Source organism: Rhipicephalus microplus, chromosome 5 (genome assembly GCF_043290135.1).
Source record: "Rhipicephalus microplus isolate Deutch F79 chromosome 5, USDA_Rmic, whole genome shotgun sequence".
Classification (NCBI taxonomy): domain Eukaryota; kingdom Metazoa; phylum Arthropoda; class Arachnida; order Ixodida; family Ixodidae; genus Rhipicephalus; species Rhipicephalus microplus.
In genome coordinates, this window is record NC_134704.1 from 150,613,355 (window position 1) to 150,633,813 (window position 20,459).

General features: G+C 47.5%; 1 protein-coding gene across 2 annotated transcripts in view; it reads right to left on the reverse strand.

Moving 5' to 3' along the window:
* LOC119174176 (uncharacterized) overlaps positions 1-20,459 on the reverse strand; it is an 80,412-nt gene that overhangs the window by 28,997 nt on the left and 30,956 nt on the right. For both annotated transcript variants that reach the window (XM_075896047.1, XM_037424997.2), the window contains 3 exons: positions 4,708-4,848; positions 2,971-4,493; positions 387-578 (listed from right to left, as the gene is read on the reverse strand). In XM_075896047.1, coding sequence (XP_075752162.1) covers positions 387-578; positions 2,971-4,493; positions 4,708-4,848 — 1,856 coding nt within the window. The remainder of the gene's footprint in view (positions 1-386; positions 579-2,970; positions 4,494-4,707; positions 4,849-20,459) is intronic.

Consider the following 20,459-nt stretch of genomic DNA (forward strand, 5'->3'; position numbering starts at 1 on the left):
GTTCGAGAAGGGGGAGAAGCGCAACGGCGCATGCGCGCGCGTCAGCTGCCGATGTTTTCGAAGCGCGACGGCGCATGCGCGCGCGTCAGCTGCCGATGTTCTCGAAGCGTGACGGCGCATGCGCGCTACATTATACAGCTAGCGAATGTTCGTGAAGAGGAGAAGCGCACGCGGTGTGTAGAGGAGGAAGGGTGCACAGATGGTGGAGGAGTGAAGCGCGCGCGGTGTGTAGAGGAGGAAGGGATGCACAGATGGTGGAAGAAGGAGGAGGAAGCTTGCGGACGGCGCCGCACTACAAGCCTCGAGTATTAGATGCTCCGCATCTAAAACCCATATCACCTGCTTTGAGACCCCCTCCTCGCAGCTCACATTGACGAAGTGCTCACCTGCAGTGCATTCACGCTGGGTGATGCAGGACTGAGCGCTGCATTGGCCACCACAAGGTACCGCTGACTGTCCACTGTCGGCTGGCCGCTGAGCAGTGGCTGAAGGCGCACTGTGAGCAGGTGGCCATCGGGCGTCAGCCTCAAGTGGTTCCGTACCGCTTCCCGATCTGCTTCGTCCAGGGATTCCAGATCCTGCAATTTGCAAAGCACGACATAATTAGCAAGTTCGACACCCTCACACAAAAACAACTAGTGCAGTCTTGCAACAGGGTTGTTAACGATCCTGAACTTAGCAGGACAGTCTAACAATGTTTGCACAATCGTAGGTCAAGCTATTCATAACAAATTTGAACATTCCAAGTTAGGGGGCTTATTCGTAACTTAAATTGAAACATGTACTGCCAGTAACAATACAAAGAAAAAAAAACCGTGACACTACAGTCGAACCCCGCTCCAACGAAACTGACAGGGCACGGGAAAAATTTCGTTGTTGTAAAATAAAAAAAATATAGCTGATCTGAGCTAGCAAAACAAAGGAGCATTTATTTTCAAAACTCAAAAAGCGTGCGCTGCTTCCTATTCTTTCCGAGCAGCGTCACTATGTGATTCTCACCCATGCATAGCAAGGCCATGGTGAAAAGCACGCTGAAACAACGCCTAAAACCACCTTCATGAACGAACCAAACACTTGCATTAACACGTTAACAGCAGCAGCTGTCCGCTGTCAAAGTGTATCTGACAACCCCAAAACGGAGGCAGGGTATCGTGGAGCGGAGACTTTTGCCTTATTTTATGCCATTCTTATCATTCATCACTCTCGGCTAGCTGACTTTGTTGATGATGTGGACGAACAGCCACTTTGATTAGTTACCACGATGGCCAAGCACAAACATAACGAGAAGCATCGAAATCTGAAAAGGCATCCTTCCGCAGTTGCACCTAGCCATGGAGGAAGGCTCTGTGCATCAGCCGATGCATGAAGGAAACCTTGAACTGAGCGTCTGAGCTTCAGCTTCGGATTGTCTGTGGCTCGAAAGCAAGCCAGTGGCGAAAACAGGGCCTTCCATGAGCAGGGCAGTTTCATTCCCATCGCTATCAAGCAATGGCGGCGCCTATGCTTGCTAAACAGCGGCGGTTTCTGGTGGTGCCAACGCGTGTTTTAGACTTTGTTCACGCATTTTCAGGCTCTAAAAATGCATCGAGATGTTAAAGAATGGGCTTACTGCATAGCAATAAGTATCTGAGCCTGGCATTGCATTGTGAAATTTCGTTGAAGTGGGACGACAAAAGAAAAAGTGTTCGTTGGCGACAATATTTATGCATTGACTCCTATGGACTGCTGACGGGGAATCATGAATTTTTCATTGTAGCGAAAATTTCGTTGAAGCGGCATTCATTGTAGCGGAGTTCTACTGTATAGAGTGGCTAGAACTTAACATTTGCTTCCTAGCTTTACTCAAAGTGTATGGTGATTCCGCATGCTTGCTTGTCAGTTCATTTCTTTGAAACACTTCTACATGATGATCATTGGTGAAAGGAGGCACTGTGAAATCATATGCTTTCAATGTGGTTTTTACTTGTTTATTTCTATGCAACTCAATGGCACTTTTAACAACATACAATTTCAGTCACCTGTTTCTTTGTGGCTGTGCTGGCTGATCACTGGCACGATCATTGTTTCGTTTCCCCGATTCACTGTTGGTGCTCTATGTCGCATGCATATGAGCTCAGAGGCGGATATGCATTGTAATAGAGGACCACAGAGTGCAAAAACGGCGTGAAGCTGCTGCCACAGGACATGCGGCAACACCTACTGGTTTCAATTTTCACAAAAGCGGAGCAGCACAGATTTTTTAAAAATTAATATCCTGAAAATGCTACTATCATCTTCAATGGCAGACTAGGCTATGTTGCCATGAATACAGCTGCCATAAGTTGTTACCTATGCAAGTGCCACGTCTGCTGGCAGTCTGTCAGCCACCAACTCTGCTAGACCCCCTTCCCCATTCTAGTACGCTCTAGCTACTGGAATAAAGCTGGGTGGAACACACCCAATTTTTAATGGTCGAAATATCACAATGCCAATGCACTCCCCTTTTTCCAAAACCATATTCTCACGGCAAATAAGAATGGTGAGCTTTTCTGTAGAGAGTACAAGTAAACCCACCAATTGTAGAAAGTATTCCGACTCTTTGCAAAGATTGCAATAACATTTAGTAGTTATAAGCAGACACTCAAGGCTGCGGTCAGTGCTGCATCACTGTAAAAGTCTCAGTACAAGCAGAAAAGAAAGTGCTTCAGAAGTCGATTGATTAATATGTGGGATTTAACGTCCCAAAACCATCATATGGTTACGAGAGACGCCGTAGTGGAGGGCTCCGGAATTCGGACCACCAGAAGTCTCAATCTACACCTGCTTAGTAAGGATGGCAGAGGGAAATGATATTGCTACAGAGAAAACGGCCAAGAGAATTCAACTCACAATGGGTGCACAGGATGTGAACACACCAGGGACCACATAGTGTGAAACACGGGGCTATTCCTAAGACAGGCGCAAAAAAAAAAAATGGCAGGCATCACTCACTTTGGCGATCAAGCTTTGCAAGGTGTGACTGCTGTGCTCGACCACCCGGAACGCCGACCGTCGCACTACCAGCGCCAGCCCGGTACCCTTCAGCAGCTCGCATCCCTCGGGCAGCTGGGCTGTCAGGACACCCCAGTGCCCCGGCTCCACTCCTTGCAGCGCCAGCACGTCCACGTCTCGCGCTTGGCGCAGGGCTCGTTCCGCATTCGGATCAGACACCAGGTCCAGCCAAGACACCGAAAACACCCCATGTTCTGATCCCACATCACCATTCTCCTTGGGCAGGCCTAGTCCCACTGTAGGTGTTGCAACGGGTTGCGCGGGGGGAGGCGGCGCCGTCGGTTTAGGCGCAGGTGGAGTCTGGGGCGGAGGAATCGTCACGGACACTGGTGGCACGTGGACCCTGGTGGTTTCCGCTGGCACTGTCGTCATGTCCGCACTTCTCACTGGCGCACCACTGTGTTTCTCGGGGCTGGGGGCCGCCTTCTCAAGACTTGCCGCATTGGCGGTGCTCAAGTTTGTGGCGCCGGACTTGTTTTCAAAGCTTGGCTGCTTTTCGGAGCTGGGCTTCTCGGGACTCGGTTTCGGAAGTGGAGTCCTTTCGTAAACAGGCCTGACGGGGCTCGGCTTCTCAGTATCCTGCTTGACGGGCGTAGGTACCTTGATGGGGCTCAGGTTTTCAGGGATGGGGGGTTTTTCTGGCGTTGACTTTTGGATGCTGATCTTCTCAGGGCTTGGTTTCTCAACACTTGGTCGCTCGGGGCTAGGCTTCACGACACTTGGCTTCTCGGAACTTGGCTTTTCGAGGCTTGGTTTTTCAGCAGCTGGCTTCACTGGGCTTGGCTTTACAGGACTTGGCGCTTCAGATGTCGGTTTTTCAGTGCTCACCTTCTCTGGAGTTGTCTTCTCTGGAGTTGCCTTATCTGGTGTAGCCTTCTCTGGAGTAGCCTTCTCTGGAGTAGCCTTCTCTGGAGTAGCCTTCTCTGGAGTAGCCTTCTCTGGAGTTGCCTTCTCTGGAGTTGCCTTCTCTGAGGTTGCCTTCTCTGAGGTTGCCTTCTCTGGAGTTGCCTTCTCTGGAGTTGCCTTCTCTGGAGTTGCCTTCTCTGGAGTAGCCTTCTCTGAAGTAGCCTTCTCTGGAGTAGCCTTCTCTGGAGTAGCCTTCTCTGGAGTAACCTTCTCCATAGCTGGTTTCGCCACACTTGGCAGTTCTGGCCTTTCGGAGCTTGACTTCTCAGGGCTTGATTTCTCTACGCTTTGCTTCTCAACACTCAATTTTGCAGGGCTCATCTTTTCGGGACTTGGCTTTTCAATGCTCTGCTTTTCAACACTCAGCTTTTCGTGACTTGGTTTCACGGGGCTGACCTTTTCCGGACTAGCCTTTTCAGCATTCTGCTTTTCTGAGGATGTTTTTTCGGGGCTTTGTTTCTCCGGAGTTGGCTTTTCAGACACAGCTTTTTCGGGGCTATGTGCTTCAGCACCCGGTTTGTCAGAGCCACTCTTTACAGGACTGCTGAACGCAGCTCCTGCAAAATGTGAAGCGTGTGAGGGAGAAGGGCACATGAATTGGCGGCTCAATTTGTTTCCTATTTTGACGTGTCACAAGTACATTTTTTATGCATGCTTTCTCTGAAAACAAGGTTCATGAAAAATGAAAATAACTAAGCAAACGGTTCAGATAACACTGTGCACCGTTTGTCCCGCGTCTCTCGGCTTAATATCCCCCCATACCAAACTCACCCTTCTCCTTCTCCGCCGGCTTTGCGGCATCCTGGGACTCTGCTGCGACGGCAGCTGATGTTTTGACCTTGTTTTCGGACTCCTCGGCCTCGTCACCCTGTTCCATTGGCTCGGCAGCATCGTCTTCTTTCTTGGCCACCTCTGCACAGAACGTCAACATAAGCTCACGAATAAATTTTGTACACATAAATGCCAATTACAACATAATTTTACACTGGCTAAGTTGACTATGAGATGTACACGTCACAGAAGCAATAGCAAAACCACAGCAACGTTAATGGTGTAGTTCACTACAGTGAAACTTCCGTGACACTAATCTCGCCGGGTTAGGAAAGATATTCTTATCATTCGAAATTCGTATCACCACAAACACCCCGAAACGTTTCCTGAAAATTTCAAACAACGTGCGTATTCAGAGTCCTCCTGGCAGCCCATTTATTACCATACCTCAACTCGTTTGATCATCTGAGCTCACCAAATACATGAAAAAGTGCAATTTCGTTTTCCCAGATCTCGTTCCCATCAACTGCGCAGCTGACGTCACTTTATGATAGCCAATGAAGTTGTCAATTAAACATGGCGAAACAGAAATGTTTTTGAGCCTTAGTTGGTTGTAGTTCAAAGTATCATACTGTTTGGACTACGACGCCATCCCCACCCCGACCTACCCGAACTACAGTGTAGTCTACTAGAGCGAAGGCAGCTCTTCGGCTTTGCGCCCTACGCCGACGCATCCATGCGAGTGCGAGCAACATTACTAGAATAAAATCAGTTTGAAAGCTCTGCCAAAGAGGAGGGCCAGGTGGTGGTCGCGAGAACTAGTGGCGCTGCCAATTCAATTTTGCTCCCGCGGCAACGATGGCAAACGGTTATTGGGAATGGTGTGCTGTACTCACACGTCACTTAAGGGGGGAGGCTACCCCCTACTCACACGTCACTTAAGGGGGGAGACCGAATTTTTTTATTTTTTAAGATATCTGGATGAAACTTTCAGGGGTTGTTCACTACAATAAAACTAGCACAACTGCTAAGTTTCACGAAGCTGTGTTTCTTAGTTCCAGAGTTATTGAGGTTTAACTGGGTGCTTCACATAAGTGCCTGAGGAAGAGTCGTGAGAAATCCCAGGACATAGTAGAAAGCTGAAATTCATTGTGGTCATTCCTTGATAGCTATCCCAGGGCGCTACAAAGCCGTTTTTTTTAATTCCCCCCCCCCCCCCCCCAAAAATTTTCACGCAACTTTGAATTTGATGTAACCAGTAATGACCAGATTCATCAAAAATTAAATGTTTATTATAAATTAACAGCACCAATTTTCAAAAAAAAGGAGCTTGTTACGCCCTTGCAGGGTCATTCAGGAACAGAATAAAAACAAACGGCACACAAATCTGATGAACGGTTTTCGAGTTCTTGCTTTCCTCAGCACCACAACTAGCGAAAAAATTCGTTCTGAGAAAACAGGCCGAGAAAGTTCAAAACACGTGTTTTCTTCAAAAAGCTCCAGCACAGTAGCTAGAAGTGTCCTGGCGCACTCTTTTCTTCTTTTGCCTGGCCTCCATCTTCTCTTGGTGTCTTTTAGAATTCTTTTTAGGCGTAAAGCGTCTTTTTCACGAGCTCGCTGGATGGCCAGATGACCTGGTTGAAGTCCAATGGAGTCCGATATCACTTGAGTTGCTTTGCAGCAGCCGGCATTGTAGCGCAGCACTGCTTCATGCAGTGCTGTTTCTACCGCGATCAAGGATGAGTGTTGTTCCTTCGGCATCAGAGACCACAGAATGGAGTGGAATGATTCTGATGCATCTTGCGTCTTCGCTCCCAGGCAGCGCTGAAGAAGCGACTTTTGTGACAGTCTTTCGTAGATGGGCAGCATAGCTGCAGCGACATAGTCCGGTAGGCTGTGTTTATGTTTTGGCTGTGGCTCACGCTTTGCCTCTGCAGCTCTATGGTGGCACCACGATTGAGCCCCCTCTGGGCAAAGTTCATGGTGAGGGTCCTGGTCAGTCGATGTGACGTGGTGATATGTTGCCATCACTGCACGCTGCATGCCTGTTAGGTCAGTTGAATTGTTTCTCAGGGCCCAACCATAATATCCTGTCAGCTTTTCAATGAGGGCTTTAGTCAGCTTCCCCTTCCCACTCAGTGGCTTATCACTTTTCTGCACAATGTTTCGAAGAGCACTTCCAATCCTTTTCTGAACATGGTTCAGACATTCTTCTTTTACAATTGGCACTAGCCCGTACACATTCTCTTCTGTGAGGGCAGCGAAGGTACGGTTGTCTCCGTCGGACACAAGAGTGGTGTACCGCAGGCCATGCTTGGATACAAACCGCCCAAAAAGAGTCAAGCCTGCCTCCACTTCCATGCTTCCCGATTTTGCGTCTGTGTTTTTCTGGCAAATGTGGTGCTTCTGCCAGCTTTCGTATGCTGCATCTCCAGGTTTGGGCCCTGTTTGGCATCCAAGGCAGTGGTTTGAAAGAACTACAGCATCCAAGATGAGACCTGTAAAGAAGTCAATTACCGATCCCACTCCGATGTGTGATGTGTGACCCCGCTTATGCCATGTGCCATCGTACACTACGGTGATGTCCTTGCAGAAGCTGGGGTCCATTTCTTTATATGTTTTCATCACTGCTGTGGCAGAATCAGCATAAAACTTCTCCAAAGCGGTGGCCTCTGGCTTCCTGAACGTCTCTTTCAAGTGCTTTTGAAACGTCTTGTGGTGAAGACCTCTGTAAGAGACGTTCATGGCGGCCCAAAAGTCATTAAGAGCTGTTTGCTCCTTGCCTATTTGCTTTATAGCCATTATGGCGCGGACATTTACATCGAAGGCCTGCGTGTCCTTTTTGCGGGGTGATGTCCATAATTTATCGACGGTGCCACAAGAGGCGCATACGACTTCAAGTTTTGTTGCAAGTCCAAGCTTGGTGCTCTCTCGGACAGTCATAGCACCTTTCAAACATTCTTTGCACACTGTGCGGCTGAGCACGACGTTAAAGATGTTCATTTGAACGAGCGAAAAATGTTCGCCCTCACTTGTCACTGCAGGTGCAAGAGCCGGCTGCATCAGTTGAAATTTCTTCTGCGTCGCCGGCGTAGACTCGAGTTCAGCGCGAACGGCGTCACGACGTTTCGCATTCGCATCGATTTCTTCCTTTGTTAGGAAACGCGTCCGCAGATGAAGCGACGGTCCACTCACGCTCGATGGCGGCACCAATTCAGACGAAGTGCTGGGTCCGGCGATATCAGAAGCACTCGGTGTCACGCTCGATGGCACCGATTCAGACGAAGTGCTGGGTCCGGCGATATCAGAAGCACTCGGTGTCACACTGGATGGCATCGATTCGGAGCACGTGTCGAGCCCGGCGATCTCGGAAACACTCGGTGCATTTGCGGCTCCAGCCACACTCGGTGTGTCGGATTCTCGACTGGCGACAGCCGACAACACAGTTCCGTCGCTGCAAGCGTCTACGCAGTCGGCACCCGCAGCAGAATAGCAGAATTTCGATGATCGTACAAGCCGCATAGCGCGCCTCCGCGCACCGGACTTCCGCACCGACTTCGGCTTCGTTGCCGGCATCGCTCGCAACATCAAAGACGAAAGGGACAGAACTAGTGCAAAAAGAAAAAAAAAAATCGAGAGAAAATGATCGAAAAGATAACACAAGGCAAAGAGCGGCTCGTAAGCAGACGTCTGTCGAGGCGGACGGAGCAGAGAGCAACAACGAAGCGAGCGCGCTGGACGCGCCATCGAGAGGAGCGACCGCCCCCGCTGCTGCACAGCAGCCAATGGCGGGCACGCTTTCTCCCGCGAGATATGAATGCGCTGCTCTAGCCAATCAGCGCTCTGCATCGCATCGCGGGAAAACGCCAATAGCGTCTCAACTGTGCTGCCGACACCATTTTGCAAGGCGGCGAACGAGAGAGAAAGAATTCACGGTCAAAACAACACCAAGATGGCGCGGGACGACCGCATGGTCCGGGAATGGCGCGCGCGCGAAGTTTGGTTTGATTTCGGGATTTGCGCCTGTTTTGGACGCCGCGGCGGCCTCGAAAATAGTATTTTTCTTGCACTTTGCGGTTGAATTAGGTGCTGATAATTACAGAATAGGTAGTTTATGAGACATACAACCCAAAAATGTGGTTTTTCAAAAACCGACTTTTTCGCGATTTTTCGGTTTTCAAGGGCCGCGTCCCCCCTTAACAAGCTGCTCTTGACACGGTGTAGTGTTTTGTACGAAAATGCGCTTGTCATGTATGAAGCATGTCGAGGAGGAGCCGATTTTTCCACAGTGAGGTACGCCGACTTGCTTCAAGCTGGGCTGCAACAGCGATGACCGCAATAACGACTCTGCTTCATGCAACTTGTTCGTTTGTTTCTTTATTCATTTTTTTTTTCTTTGTAAACATGGTCACTCTGTGGCAGAGGCCAAGATAAAAGCTGCTATAAGCAGCTTAAGAAGTTCATATATGTAGACCCAGGTCTCTTTCGCCCTGAAGCGACGAGCTAGCAGGTGGACGGTCGTAAAGAAATTTCCTCTCTAGCGTTGCACGTTACCCAAGATTTCACATTATTGTGCAAATGAGAATTATCATTCCATTATTACATGCCACAACGAATGGCGGATATGGCATAGGTGACATCGTTGAGTGTTATGTATATATCAGATTTACTCACGTAATGAATGCACTTTTTTTCTAGAAAAATCGGAGCAAAGCTAGGGGGTGCGTTTATTATGCGGGGTAAGTTTTAAGAAAACATTTTTTTGGAGGAGCTAAAAATGCGGTAATGCAAAAAAAAGTTAGGTCACTTAGCCCTCCACAATTGACATACGCATACACTGTTTGGAAACAGCTTCTTTGTTGCACTTCGCTCATCTTCAGGGGTTGATGGTGCTTTCTTCTGCAAGCTGTCCCAGGGCCCCTCGTGCACACCATAAAAGCATTTTGTGGCTATCTTCTCTTACAATTGTTTAACTACAATATCTGCCGTGATCTCGAGGGGCGCCAAAAAGTGTGCGATACGACGCACTTTGCCAACTTCGCGGCAACTTCGCAGGATGACCGTGACGACCCCGTTAATATTGTAGCAAGTAACCAACATTGCAGCAAGCAACCTTCAAAGCATCAAAACAAAACTGTCGTTAACAAGATTAACGACAAAATACAGCCGCCACCTTGCTTTTACATGAGAAGTTCCTCTGCGCATGGATAACAAGGAAAGAGAGAATCGGGGGTGCTTCCATGTTGCAGAAATCATCACGATCTTTTCTACACGACAAGCAATTTTCTTTTTTTTTCTTTTCTGGAAACCTGCGACGAGACAGAGATTAATGACCCTTTGCGACAGCAAATTTTGTCATCGCTACAAAATTGCGTGAACGTGGTTGGGCTTTTTCATATTCGCAGGAAGTGGCATACCGCCGGTTAGTGTGGGCAGTTTCGTGACATTGATTGCAGTGTGCTCATCAGCTGCTGCGATGTCTCTACACTCGTACCGTTCGTGAACCCCGCTGTGGCACACAGATAAGACGGAGGACGTGCCGCGCACAGATCGAAAGAAAAACAATACGGCACGCGACAACGTACGAGAGGGGGGGAGAGGAGCGAGCCGATGTGGCCGAAGGGTGAGGTCGACTAAATAATAAAAAACGGAAAAGATTCAACAAGTGAGCAGGTGCCAGGTGACGGTTAGCGGAACTGCAGCAGATGAATGTAGGGGGTGCGTTTATTATGCGAGTGTTTTCATTATGCGAGTAAATACGGTATTGTGTGGGAAAATTACACAACAGTTACAAATGCAGCAATTCCAAAACTTGGACGATGCTTGAGCTTCACCATCAAGAGTAGACCGGGATAGCGTAACCGGGCCCTGTGCGAATCACCTTCTCAATTACTAGCCTAGCTTTGGTCTTGGTGTATCACTCAACCATGCCGTGATGGAACAAACGACTGTGCGTGCAACACGGAGCTTTTCAACCTATCCTAGAATGTCTATTGAAAGTACAATTGTTTACGTACAACGTAAAGGGGCGACGTAAGTAGAGGACCATTCCTTGCTTTACGTCACTCTCTAGATCTTGGAGCGCACGCCCGTGAGAAGGGCAAGTGGCATTCATTAGAATCCACGAGATGTAATTTTGCAAATCTTAACAGGAATGATCAGAAGTGCCCAGTGCACTATTATGCTTGTCAATTCGAGATGCTCAAACCTAATAAGAGGCCCTTTAATGTGTTCACCGATAGGGGAGGAATTTGTCCTACGCGATTAGACCTAGCATGCCTCTCTTCTGAGGTATCAGTGGTCTGGTTATTTGCTCCAGCGCTGCCCTTTTCAGCCACAATGAAATGAAAGAGACCCATGAGAGTGTTAATTGAATGATGGACACTTGACGCACAATGCTAGACAATAAAACGAAAGACCACATACTGCGAATCGCACGGGAAATGCAAGCTTATGGTTAATCAATCGTTGGTACCTTTCTGCTATCTTGAACATCTTTTTTTTTTTTTTGCTTCTTGCCATAGATACAAGCCACCGACGTCGTTGTTTTGGGATGTTTCAATTTTTCTAAAAATTTGTTGCGTCTAAAATCATGATTTTGAGGGCCTAAAATAGTGTTTTACCTGCCCGTCTTTGGTGCCGGTAACACTTCTTTAGTGCTTAAAAATCCGGCCTCTAGTTATTATGCACAAACCGATAGGCATAAGCTGAACACTACAGCTAAAGTGGTCTGCCAATGCATTAGTCTCTATGAGACTCTATTGGGGATTCGTCGCAACTACGTTTTAACGAATGGTACGCTTAAAGCCAGTATGCACTAACGAGGTCTGACTAACCTTTTTTTTTCGTTGCTTTTTTTTTTTTTTTTCAGAAATCAATGAGCAGAGTGAGGCTGATTTATAGGGAATCAGCAGATGTAGAAACGCGCCTTCAAACGAGACCAAGATCGTGGCTATGGCGTTTGGCAAACAATAGCTATGCGTCGCGAAAGAAGTGGTGTTTTTTCGTCAGATTCTGCGCAAATCAAGCTTGCGAACCCTCTTCGTAATAATATACAGTTAAACCTCGTTATAACAAAATTAGAAGGCCGCCACAATTTGCTCGTTATAACCAATATTTCGTTATAGCCACAGGGGGTATTTACTGCAAATATTATGCACTGTACTTACCCAAAACAAATAACGGGCGAAATGGCATCTCGCCTCATGGTGGTGCGCAAAAAATAACCACATTCCGCAAATAAAAAGAGAATGTTAGCACTTATTTTATTGCACTTCAAACAGACTTGGCTGCAAAGATATTCGGTAATCAGACGCTGGTGCATCTTCCTAATGCGAATGATGGCTCGCTCAGCTGCGGCCGCAATGTTCAAGCCATTTCTCCACCCTCGTGGGCGCCGAACTAGCAGCGCAGTGCGTCCACTGCGTCTAATGCCTCCGACGTTGCCGGCCGGTGTCCCGTTCCCCGACAGAGTCATCGTCGCTGGTCTCATCCAGATCATTCGCAGCGTGCATAATGCCATCATCGGGAAGCTGTTACGTTGCTACCACTTCAGAGTTCGCACTCACATAGTCGCAGAATGAGTCGCTGTCGGGCACGACACTGGCTTCACGAAGTGCCGTTCATGATGCTGAGGCTTCGCTCGATGAGGCGAAACAGTCTGGCGCAGCGGGCTCGTCTAATGATGGTTCATCGCTGGTGTTTGCTGCGGCGGCAAATGAAGTGTTTCAAAAGCAATTTGCAATCACGGTCGCCGTCTAACTCATCCATGCCGCTGGAAGCATTTCGAGAGCAGCGTACAAGTCAACATCGGTGACCTGCTTCAACCTCATGTTGAGCAAAAGCCTGTCAACAATCAGGCGCTTGCGGTAACCTACCTTCGGCAACATACCGTATTTACTCGCATAATCCTCGCACTTTTTTTGGCCAGAATATTGATGCAAAGTTGGGGGGTGCGAGAATTACGCGGGGAAAACTTTCCACGAAAACGCAGAGAGCAAAAAAACAAACGAAGTGGCCGCAAATCGGGATTCTCACACCAGCAACTTACAGCAAGCTTTAAGAAGTACTAATTAGAACTTACTTCAACAATAAAAGCAGAGGTTCCACACAAGGCAAGATTTATTTGAGACACAAAACGTGGAAGCAAATAGTCGATAATTAGAATACCATACGCGAAGCTTGTGGGCGTTGCGGGAATAGCGGTCGCGGTCGGCGCTCAACTGGAGCCCTCAAAATGTAAGCATAGGAGGTCAGTATTGGGCTGATGGCTATTCAACAGAATCGTCCGCAGTTTCCTTCTTAAGAAATAAAGTTTACCATCAATCCCAGTTTTAGGCCCACAGCAGGCCCAACGCACATTGGTGGATTTCAGCTGCCGTCACCAGTAGCGAACACAAACCTCGTCGGCTCCGAAGGGCCTACCGGCGGCCCTGTTGCCGTTGTTTAGCGCATGATCTATCACTTGCAACTTGAAGCAGCCTTGTGGCTTCAGTACCGCCCCATAACGTGCCAAGATTATCGACACAACATACAAACACGCCGCAACGCGCTCTGGCCACTTTGGCTTGGCTTGGATTAAATTGAATCTCCGTGCAATAGTACCCTTGACGTTTGAGAGATGGCGCCAGATGGTGTGCGCTATCATCATTAATGGCTGGAACCAGCAGACCACATTATTGCGGCAGTTTTCGGTGGTGCAATAAGTACTCGAGAAAAAAAATCGTATTTTTTCTTGGGCGATGTGGAGGGTGCGAGAATTATGCGAGTGTGAAGTTTACGCGAGTAAATATGATATTCACGCCTTGGTCAAGCGGCTGTATTTTTGCTGTGCAGTGGGCAGGGAGGAACAGCAGCTCGATGTTATGGAGCGCGGCAGCGGTGTGATGGGCGGTGCAGTTACAAGGCACACCTAAAACAAGGCACACCTTGCGGTTCGCTTTTGCCAGCTTGTCCCATTCCAAAAACCATTTTGCAAAAATCTCCCTGGTCATCCATTCTTTGCGATTGGCGGTGCACTTGACTGGGAGCTGCTTCTTCCCCTTAAAGCAGCGGGGGGGTGTACTTTTGCCGATTATGAAAATTGGCAGCTTCTCAGAACCAGTCATGTTGGCACAAAGTAGCGCAGTGATCCGCAGCTTACTTTGTTTGCCGCCATGGCCCGGCTCACCTCTGAAGGCTAAAATCTTGCGCAGCAACATCTTGAAAAAGAGAGCAGTTTCGTCCGCGTTAAAGATGTCCTCTACGCTGTATTTTTCCTGCAGCCGCGCGATGTTCTTTTTCACCCACTTCGTAGCCTCTGCATTGTCGACAGATTGCGATTCGCCACAGACTACTCTCCCGACGATGCCATGGCGCTCCTTGAAACGTTGGAGCCAACCCGAAACTTGCAACGAAGTTATCATGGCCCATGATGAAGGCGAAGTCCCCTGCTTTTGTTTGTAGCATGGCACCGCTCACCGACAGATTCACGGCCCACGTGTCCAAAAACCACTTAACGGCCCTTTCGACTGCTTCAAAGGCAGCAGTCTTCATCCTCTTAACGTTTCCTTTCACCCTGCGTGCAATAGTGTCGATGATGGACTTCTGCTTGCTCAAGATTGTGGACAGTGTACTCGTCGACACGTCAAAGTCTCCGGCTACTTTGCTTTTCTCTGTTCGCGCCTTAACGGCTTTTATCATAGCCACCTTCTGATCTAGCGTTTTACACTTTCGCTTCTCGCCTGGCACATTCATGTTGCGAGAATTACGAGCGCAGCAAGACAGGGCAGAAGCACTAACAAAAAAAAAAAAACGTCGGCGAGTGACAACACTTGCAGTGGTTTCAGGCAGGCGTGCCGCTGCAATGCTTACTGAGGGGAAGTTGCGAGTGGGCTCGCGAGCGCAGAGAGAGAGAGAGTAGAGTAGAAAGGGTTCTCTTTTCACTGCAGTTTAATAGGGAGCACGACTCAGCGCTGTGAAGAAGGGGAGAGGAAGAATATTAAGAAGACACAAAAGAAAGAAACAAAAAGGGCGAGACCTTCGCGGAGTTGTGGAGTCCTAGGCTATCAACGGTATCCAAGCAGCGCACGTGCAATGCCCTTGCAACACCCTCTCTTCCAGAAACAGCAGGCGCTTGGCGCGCGTTGCTAGAGAATGCGTGGCGGGAATTTCGAACTGCTGAAGTTGCCACGTTGTGCACCATCTCAAATTTGCGTTTTGCACTGTCGTGATGTCGGCTTAGAATTTTATTTCCTTACAAGATTTGTTTGTTATATCCCATGACCGGCAAATTTTACCTCATTCAAACAAGGTTTTGAATACGTTGGTTGCTATGGGAACTTTCAAGGGGAATTACAATTTGCTTGTTATATTCAATATTTCGTTATAACCCATCTCACTATAACGAGGTTTAACTGCTCTAACAAGTAAATTATTGTTTTCTGGAGTCTGAAAATTAGCAGGCAGTTGTAAAAATGCTTGCACAATTCAAAAATGCCATTAGAAAAAAGAAACTTTTTTTCGCTATTTTTCGGTCCCAAAGACCCGTCCACTCCCTTAAGAAATGTGGCATACCAAATACCATGGACAATGCCAAGGGTGAGATGCTTTGGGTTGTTGGCAGCCATAAGGAGTTGTCCAACAGCGACGAAAACAGATTCACCAATCAACTCATAACGTTGTTTCTTTTACTTTCCACAACTTCGGTGCATTAAAGCCATATATTTGTTCTCAATGTACGAAGATTGACTCCCAAATACAATTTTGTTTCTTTTCTGTCACAAAAATGCCGGTAATCACAAACTATGTAGTACTTTTTTTTTTGTGGTTGCAGAAAATATGTAAGTGTTACAATAGAATCTGCAGTAGAATTGAGTAAATACAGTACCGTACACAGTCAGCATTTCGTGTTGCGCCATGATGTGCAGAAATTTGTTATCTTAGTGGCGAAAACCTACACTGAGGAGGCCCTCTGTAATGTGGCTAGGGCGTTCTGCAGAAGTTTCATTTCTTACCGGTGTTTCTTTTAAGGGGGGACGCGGCTTCGGGATCACGAAAAATGGCAAAAAAATCGTTTTTTTTTTTTAACTCTAGTTTTGAGTTTCTGGAACCCTTTTTCTATCTGGTTCCAAAATATCTATATTGAAAACTGCACAAAAGAGCTTCGGAAATTCGTTTCACCCACCTAGGTAGCAAAACCTTTTCTGGAAATGGCGAGAAAACAGCGATTTTCAAAAAATTATACCTTGGCAATGCTTGGGCCGGGAGCCGGCTTCTTGGGCTCATTGTAAAGAGCATTTCTCCATGTTTAACTTTCCCGCCTCAGCTGGCTCCTCCCTTTAACAACAAGCGCACAAAAGGCAAATGTTTGAAGGTCGTTTTAAGGCCCTTGATCGGCCGCGGCCACCATGTTGCCTCAGCTCGCCTCGCCATTGGCCCGATGCTCGCTCGGAAAGATCGTCCTCTGCTTCTTGTGCATCGCGAGGACATGGCTCTCGAAAATCGGCACTTCGTGACGTGTTTACGGCTTGATAATCACTTAAGACATAATTGCACTTTAGTTACGAGCAGTAAGCGGATGCGCGATCAGGTTACTACGAGCGGGCGCGCAGCGGTCTACGAGTGCGACGCGCCATCGGAGTCGGCTTTAGCCTTAACTCCGCTGACAACGAGACTGCGGCCAGGAACGACGCGCAAGCGCACTATTGGCGACGTGCTTCTTCGCAAGGAATGTAGCACATCACTCGCTAGCTCTTCTGAATCACGCACGGGCATTTTACGCATCGGCAGCAGACAACACAGTCAAGCTCGTCACCCCTCCCCCCCTTCACGCCGCGCTCTCCAAGGTCATATGGAGTGCTGTCAATAAGCTTTTGTGATGCGATTCAGACGTGCTTGGAGCCGTGGTTGATATCGCCACGAACGTCTATGAATGTTCCGAGGTTAATGAATTGCTATAGACAGAGTTTCCGCAACCGGCTGTATGATGATGCGTTTCACGGCTAGAGCAACAAAACAGCATATATGACACAAGGCACGAATTTTTGTATGCTCGTTTCGCATCATTAATTATACTGCTAAAAATTCCTGTGCCACCAGTCTTCTGCCCATAACTGTTATTTGGAAAGAAGGCATAGGCCGTCATCGTGTGATCCATTTTTCTGATGCAATAAACCTCTCTCCAAATAAAGAAAAGTTCAGTGAATATTTGTAATCAATTATTTAATTACACTAATTATAACTTCATCACAAATAAAATGTGTAATAATTTCAGTATATGGTTTTATTCAATTACAATCTTTTCTGTCATACCTATCACACCCCTCCTTCACACAAAGAACTCGGTTTGAAATCCATTTTTGTTCTTTGTAAATCATGAAAAGAAGTCAAATATCACAAGACAAACCTGAGATCACAATTTATTAGGTGTCTTAGAGACGTAAAGAAAAGTTGAAACATTAAATGCAGCTCTCTCAATACTGTTTTTTTTTTACATTATGCTCACTCCCTCCACATGGTTCAGTGAAGAAATAATTTGTCTCTCGTAAGGTATTTGTGGTATCGCTTTAAAATTTTTATGGAAGCACTGTGAGGTCATTCTTAGTGTTTGCGCCAATTTTTATCAATATCCATGGAAAAAACAAAAAAGTTATTCGAAAAAAACCTGTCGTAATCTTCGACAGGCTTTTTCTCACAAGTGTGTTTTGGACATTGTGCATAGCTCGTGGAAAGAGTAGCACAAGAATGACTAAACCGATTTTGATTCAGTTTTTTTTTTTCCTGAATCCCTGAACACTGCTTGTGAATACAGCAATCTTCAATTTCTGTTTTATGGCCCCGTTTTTTTTTTTCTAGATGATGATTTGTCCATGCCACTGATTCTGACAATGTGTGTCGGCAGCCATGATGACCTCTAAACAAAAAAAGAGAACTTATTAAAGAATTCTGAGAGTGCCATACCCTGTAGCTTTCTTTTGAGTAAAGATCAACATTATTCGCAGCTTCCTGGCATGTTTTGTTACAGCGCTAGGCTTTCCATGAGCAGACCATGTAATTGGACCATGTAGCATTATATAACTTGAGAACTACTGAAGGTATCATGATTAAACTGTATATTTCCCTATTCGAGACAATTATGAGTATGCACGCCAAATTTCATTGCTGTACGTCAACAAATAAAAAAGTTTTCAATGACACCTCCCCCCTTAAGCCTCAATTACGGAAGTGCAATTACAGTGCTACAGTAATACATTGTTGTTCTCGAAGAAAGCACCAATGTCCCCATGTGTTGAACAAAACCACAGGTAGCAAGTGTAGTACAGTAAAAAAACAAATAAATACAAAAACGTCCACATAAAAACAAAAACATCCACATATCCGCTTGCTTCGTTGCAAATGTCATCGAAAGACTATAGTCTTCTGTTTGGAGGCGCTGGGCGAGATATGGACGCCATCTAGCAGTAATGTCGGGAAATGAAAGCTTGTATAGAACGCAGAGCCACTCGTAGGCGGCTACACCGCGTCGTCCTAGCAACGCGTAGGAAACAGCCGCTTTTTCGTTCATAGTGTCGCATCGTCAGGGTCGCTTAAGGGGGGACACGGGTCTTAGAAGGCCGAAAATCGCGAAAAAATCTACTTTTTGAAGCTGACATTTGCCAAATCTGTGCGTATTTTTGCACTTATCTGAGAAGTTTCTAGCTTCTCGCGCCATTATTTCTGGCGCAAAATCAATTTAAAACACACCCGTGAGATGTGAGCGCAAATAGACGCTAAAATCGCGCTTCTTCCGCGACGAACCATTGTCGGTACACACAAGCTATTGTGGTCATCTTGGTCTCGTTTGGAAGGGTCATTTTTGCTCTTCAATTTCCCACCACCGCTGGTTCGCCTTGCTCATTGGTTTTTCAGCAAAAACACGTCATCGAGAAGCACCAGCACACAATTCTATTGGCTGCTTGGAAGGGGCACGTGACAAAACCTAGGCATCGAATTGGCCAAGTGGCATTTACGGCGTCTACTTCACCATCGTGGCGCGCACGGACATCTGCCATTTTGTCGTGGTGCTGTCGACTGACTGCCTGCTGCATTAAAGAAGTTCGGCGCCACACTACTTTGAGAAGCGGGTGTGGCGATCGTTCGTATGCCGTGAACTTCAGAAAGAGCCCCGCTATGGCTCAATACGACGAGGATAATGAACTCACGTCAACGACGGTCGCAGAGTCCCCCGGTGTAGGTCTAGCTCAAGTACAAGCCTGCCGGTTGCCGACGTCACCGCAAGCGGTCGTGTTTTGCAGCCTCATCAGTTAGAGGACAGCAAGTAAAAAGCAAAGCAGATGTTAAGCTACAAGAGATATCAATCTTTGCAGCGACGGAACGGAAGCGCAGTCTGTGGGGGTGCTGACACTCCTGCAAAGTTTTTTGCGCCTCGTGCGCACGTGTCAACCACAGAGGCCGTATTTCGGGGATGACAACCGCCGGGCGATAGATAGCGTGTTCGCGTTGAGTACCACTGTTGGTAGTGTGGTAGCCCCGACGGTGACCCCTGGCGGAAGACAAGCCTTGGTGGCGGGCAAGAGTTGAGCGAGTCTCTTCTGCGCGTGGTGGCTGCCGCCAATGGTTGTCTGTAGCATGGGTTCTCGGCGCGTGGCACTGGAGGCCGTGTGTCGGGGCCCCTCGTGGTAAGTCAAACGTTGCCGACGCCGCCTTGGGTGTGTTATTGTGTTTGTCATAGAGTGTATGATAATAGTGTGTACAAATGTCCTTGTGTGTTAATTACGATTGATGTACCGATTTGGTGGACGATATTGTAGTTCAAAAGTAGTTAAATAGATGTGTGTATTCTTTGGTTTGTACCGACCGTGCCTGCAGTGTCCGTTCACTCCAAGAGCATGGCGTGGCGCTCGTTCGCCAATACGAAAACCCGCACTGGCTGCCCAACATGGGGCTCTTGGAGTATTGCATGACAGTGTTCGCGGTTCGGTGCAGGCTTTTGTTTGAGCCGGGGAAGAGTAGGCCTAGGGGGGACTTCTCGTTGCTAGCGTCGGCGGTGTGCTTTCTTGAGAAGCGAGGAGATTGGATTTGTGACGTGTCAAATCTTATTGCTAAATGCGCCAATGCCGCGGTCTCCTTCTTGCGCCTGATGAAACGACTTCGCTAGAGCGTGAGCTGCGTGACGGGTTGTCAGAGTGGAGTAGACCGCAGGTAGATGAACAAAAAATGAATCAGTCCGTGATGAACGTGCTCGCCACTTGCGCAATGGAGGCTACTGGCAACAGGTAGAGTGCTTTTAACAATGTGTTCGCAACGATGGCGCGGTCTCTATTCGAAAATGCCGCAGTCTTACGTGGAAAAAAAAACACGATCGGCACTCATGTAGCCTTGAAATTATGACAGAGTGCACGAGTTCGGTTCGCTGCATTTATGCATAACTTATTCTGGGCAAGCCAGAAAACATCACCGTGTCATTAGACGGATCATGTATGACGTGTGCACATTCGTCCCATATCGGCGTCAGTATTGTCACTGAACAGAAAAAACGGCCTGGTCGGCACAGTGACGAGAACTCGGTGACAACTTGCAACAAGCTCATGCAAACAATCAGTCCGATTACATGCCCGGCGCATACTGACTGACTAAAAGTACCGTATTTACTCAATTCTAAGCATCTCCTTTTTTTTACGATTGCAATATTAAAGGTTAGGGGGGGGGGGGGTGTGTGCTTAGATTCTAAAAATTCAAAAATGACTGCACAGCGTCACCTCCTTTTGCGACAA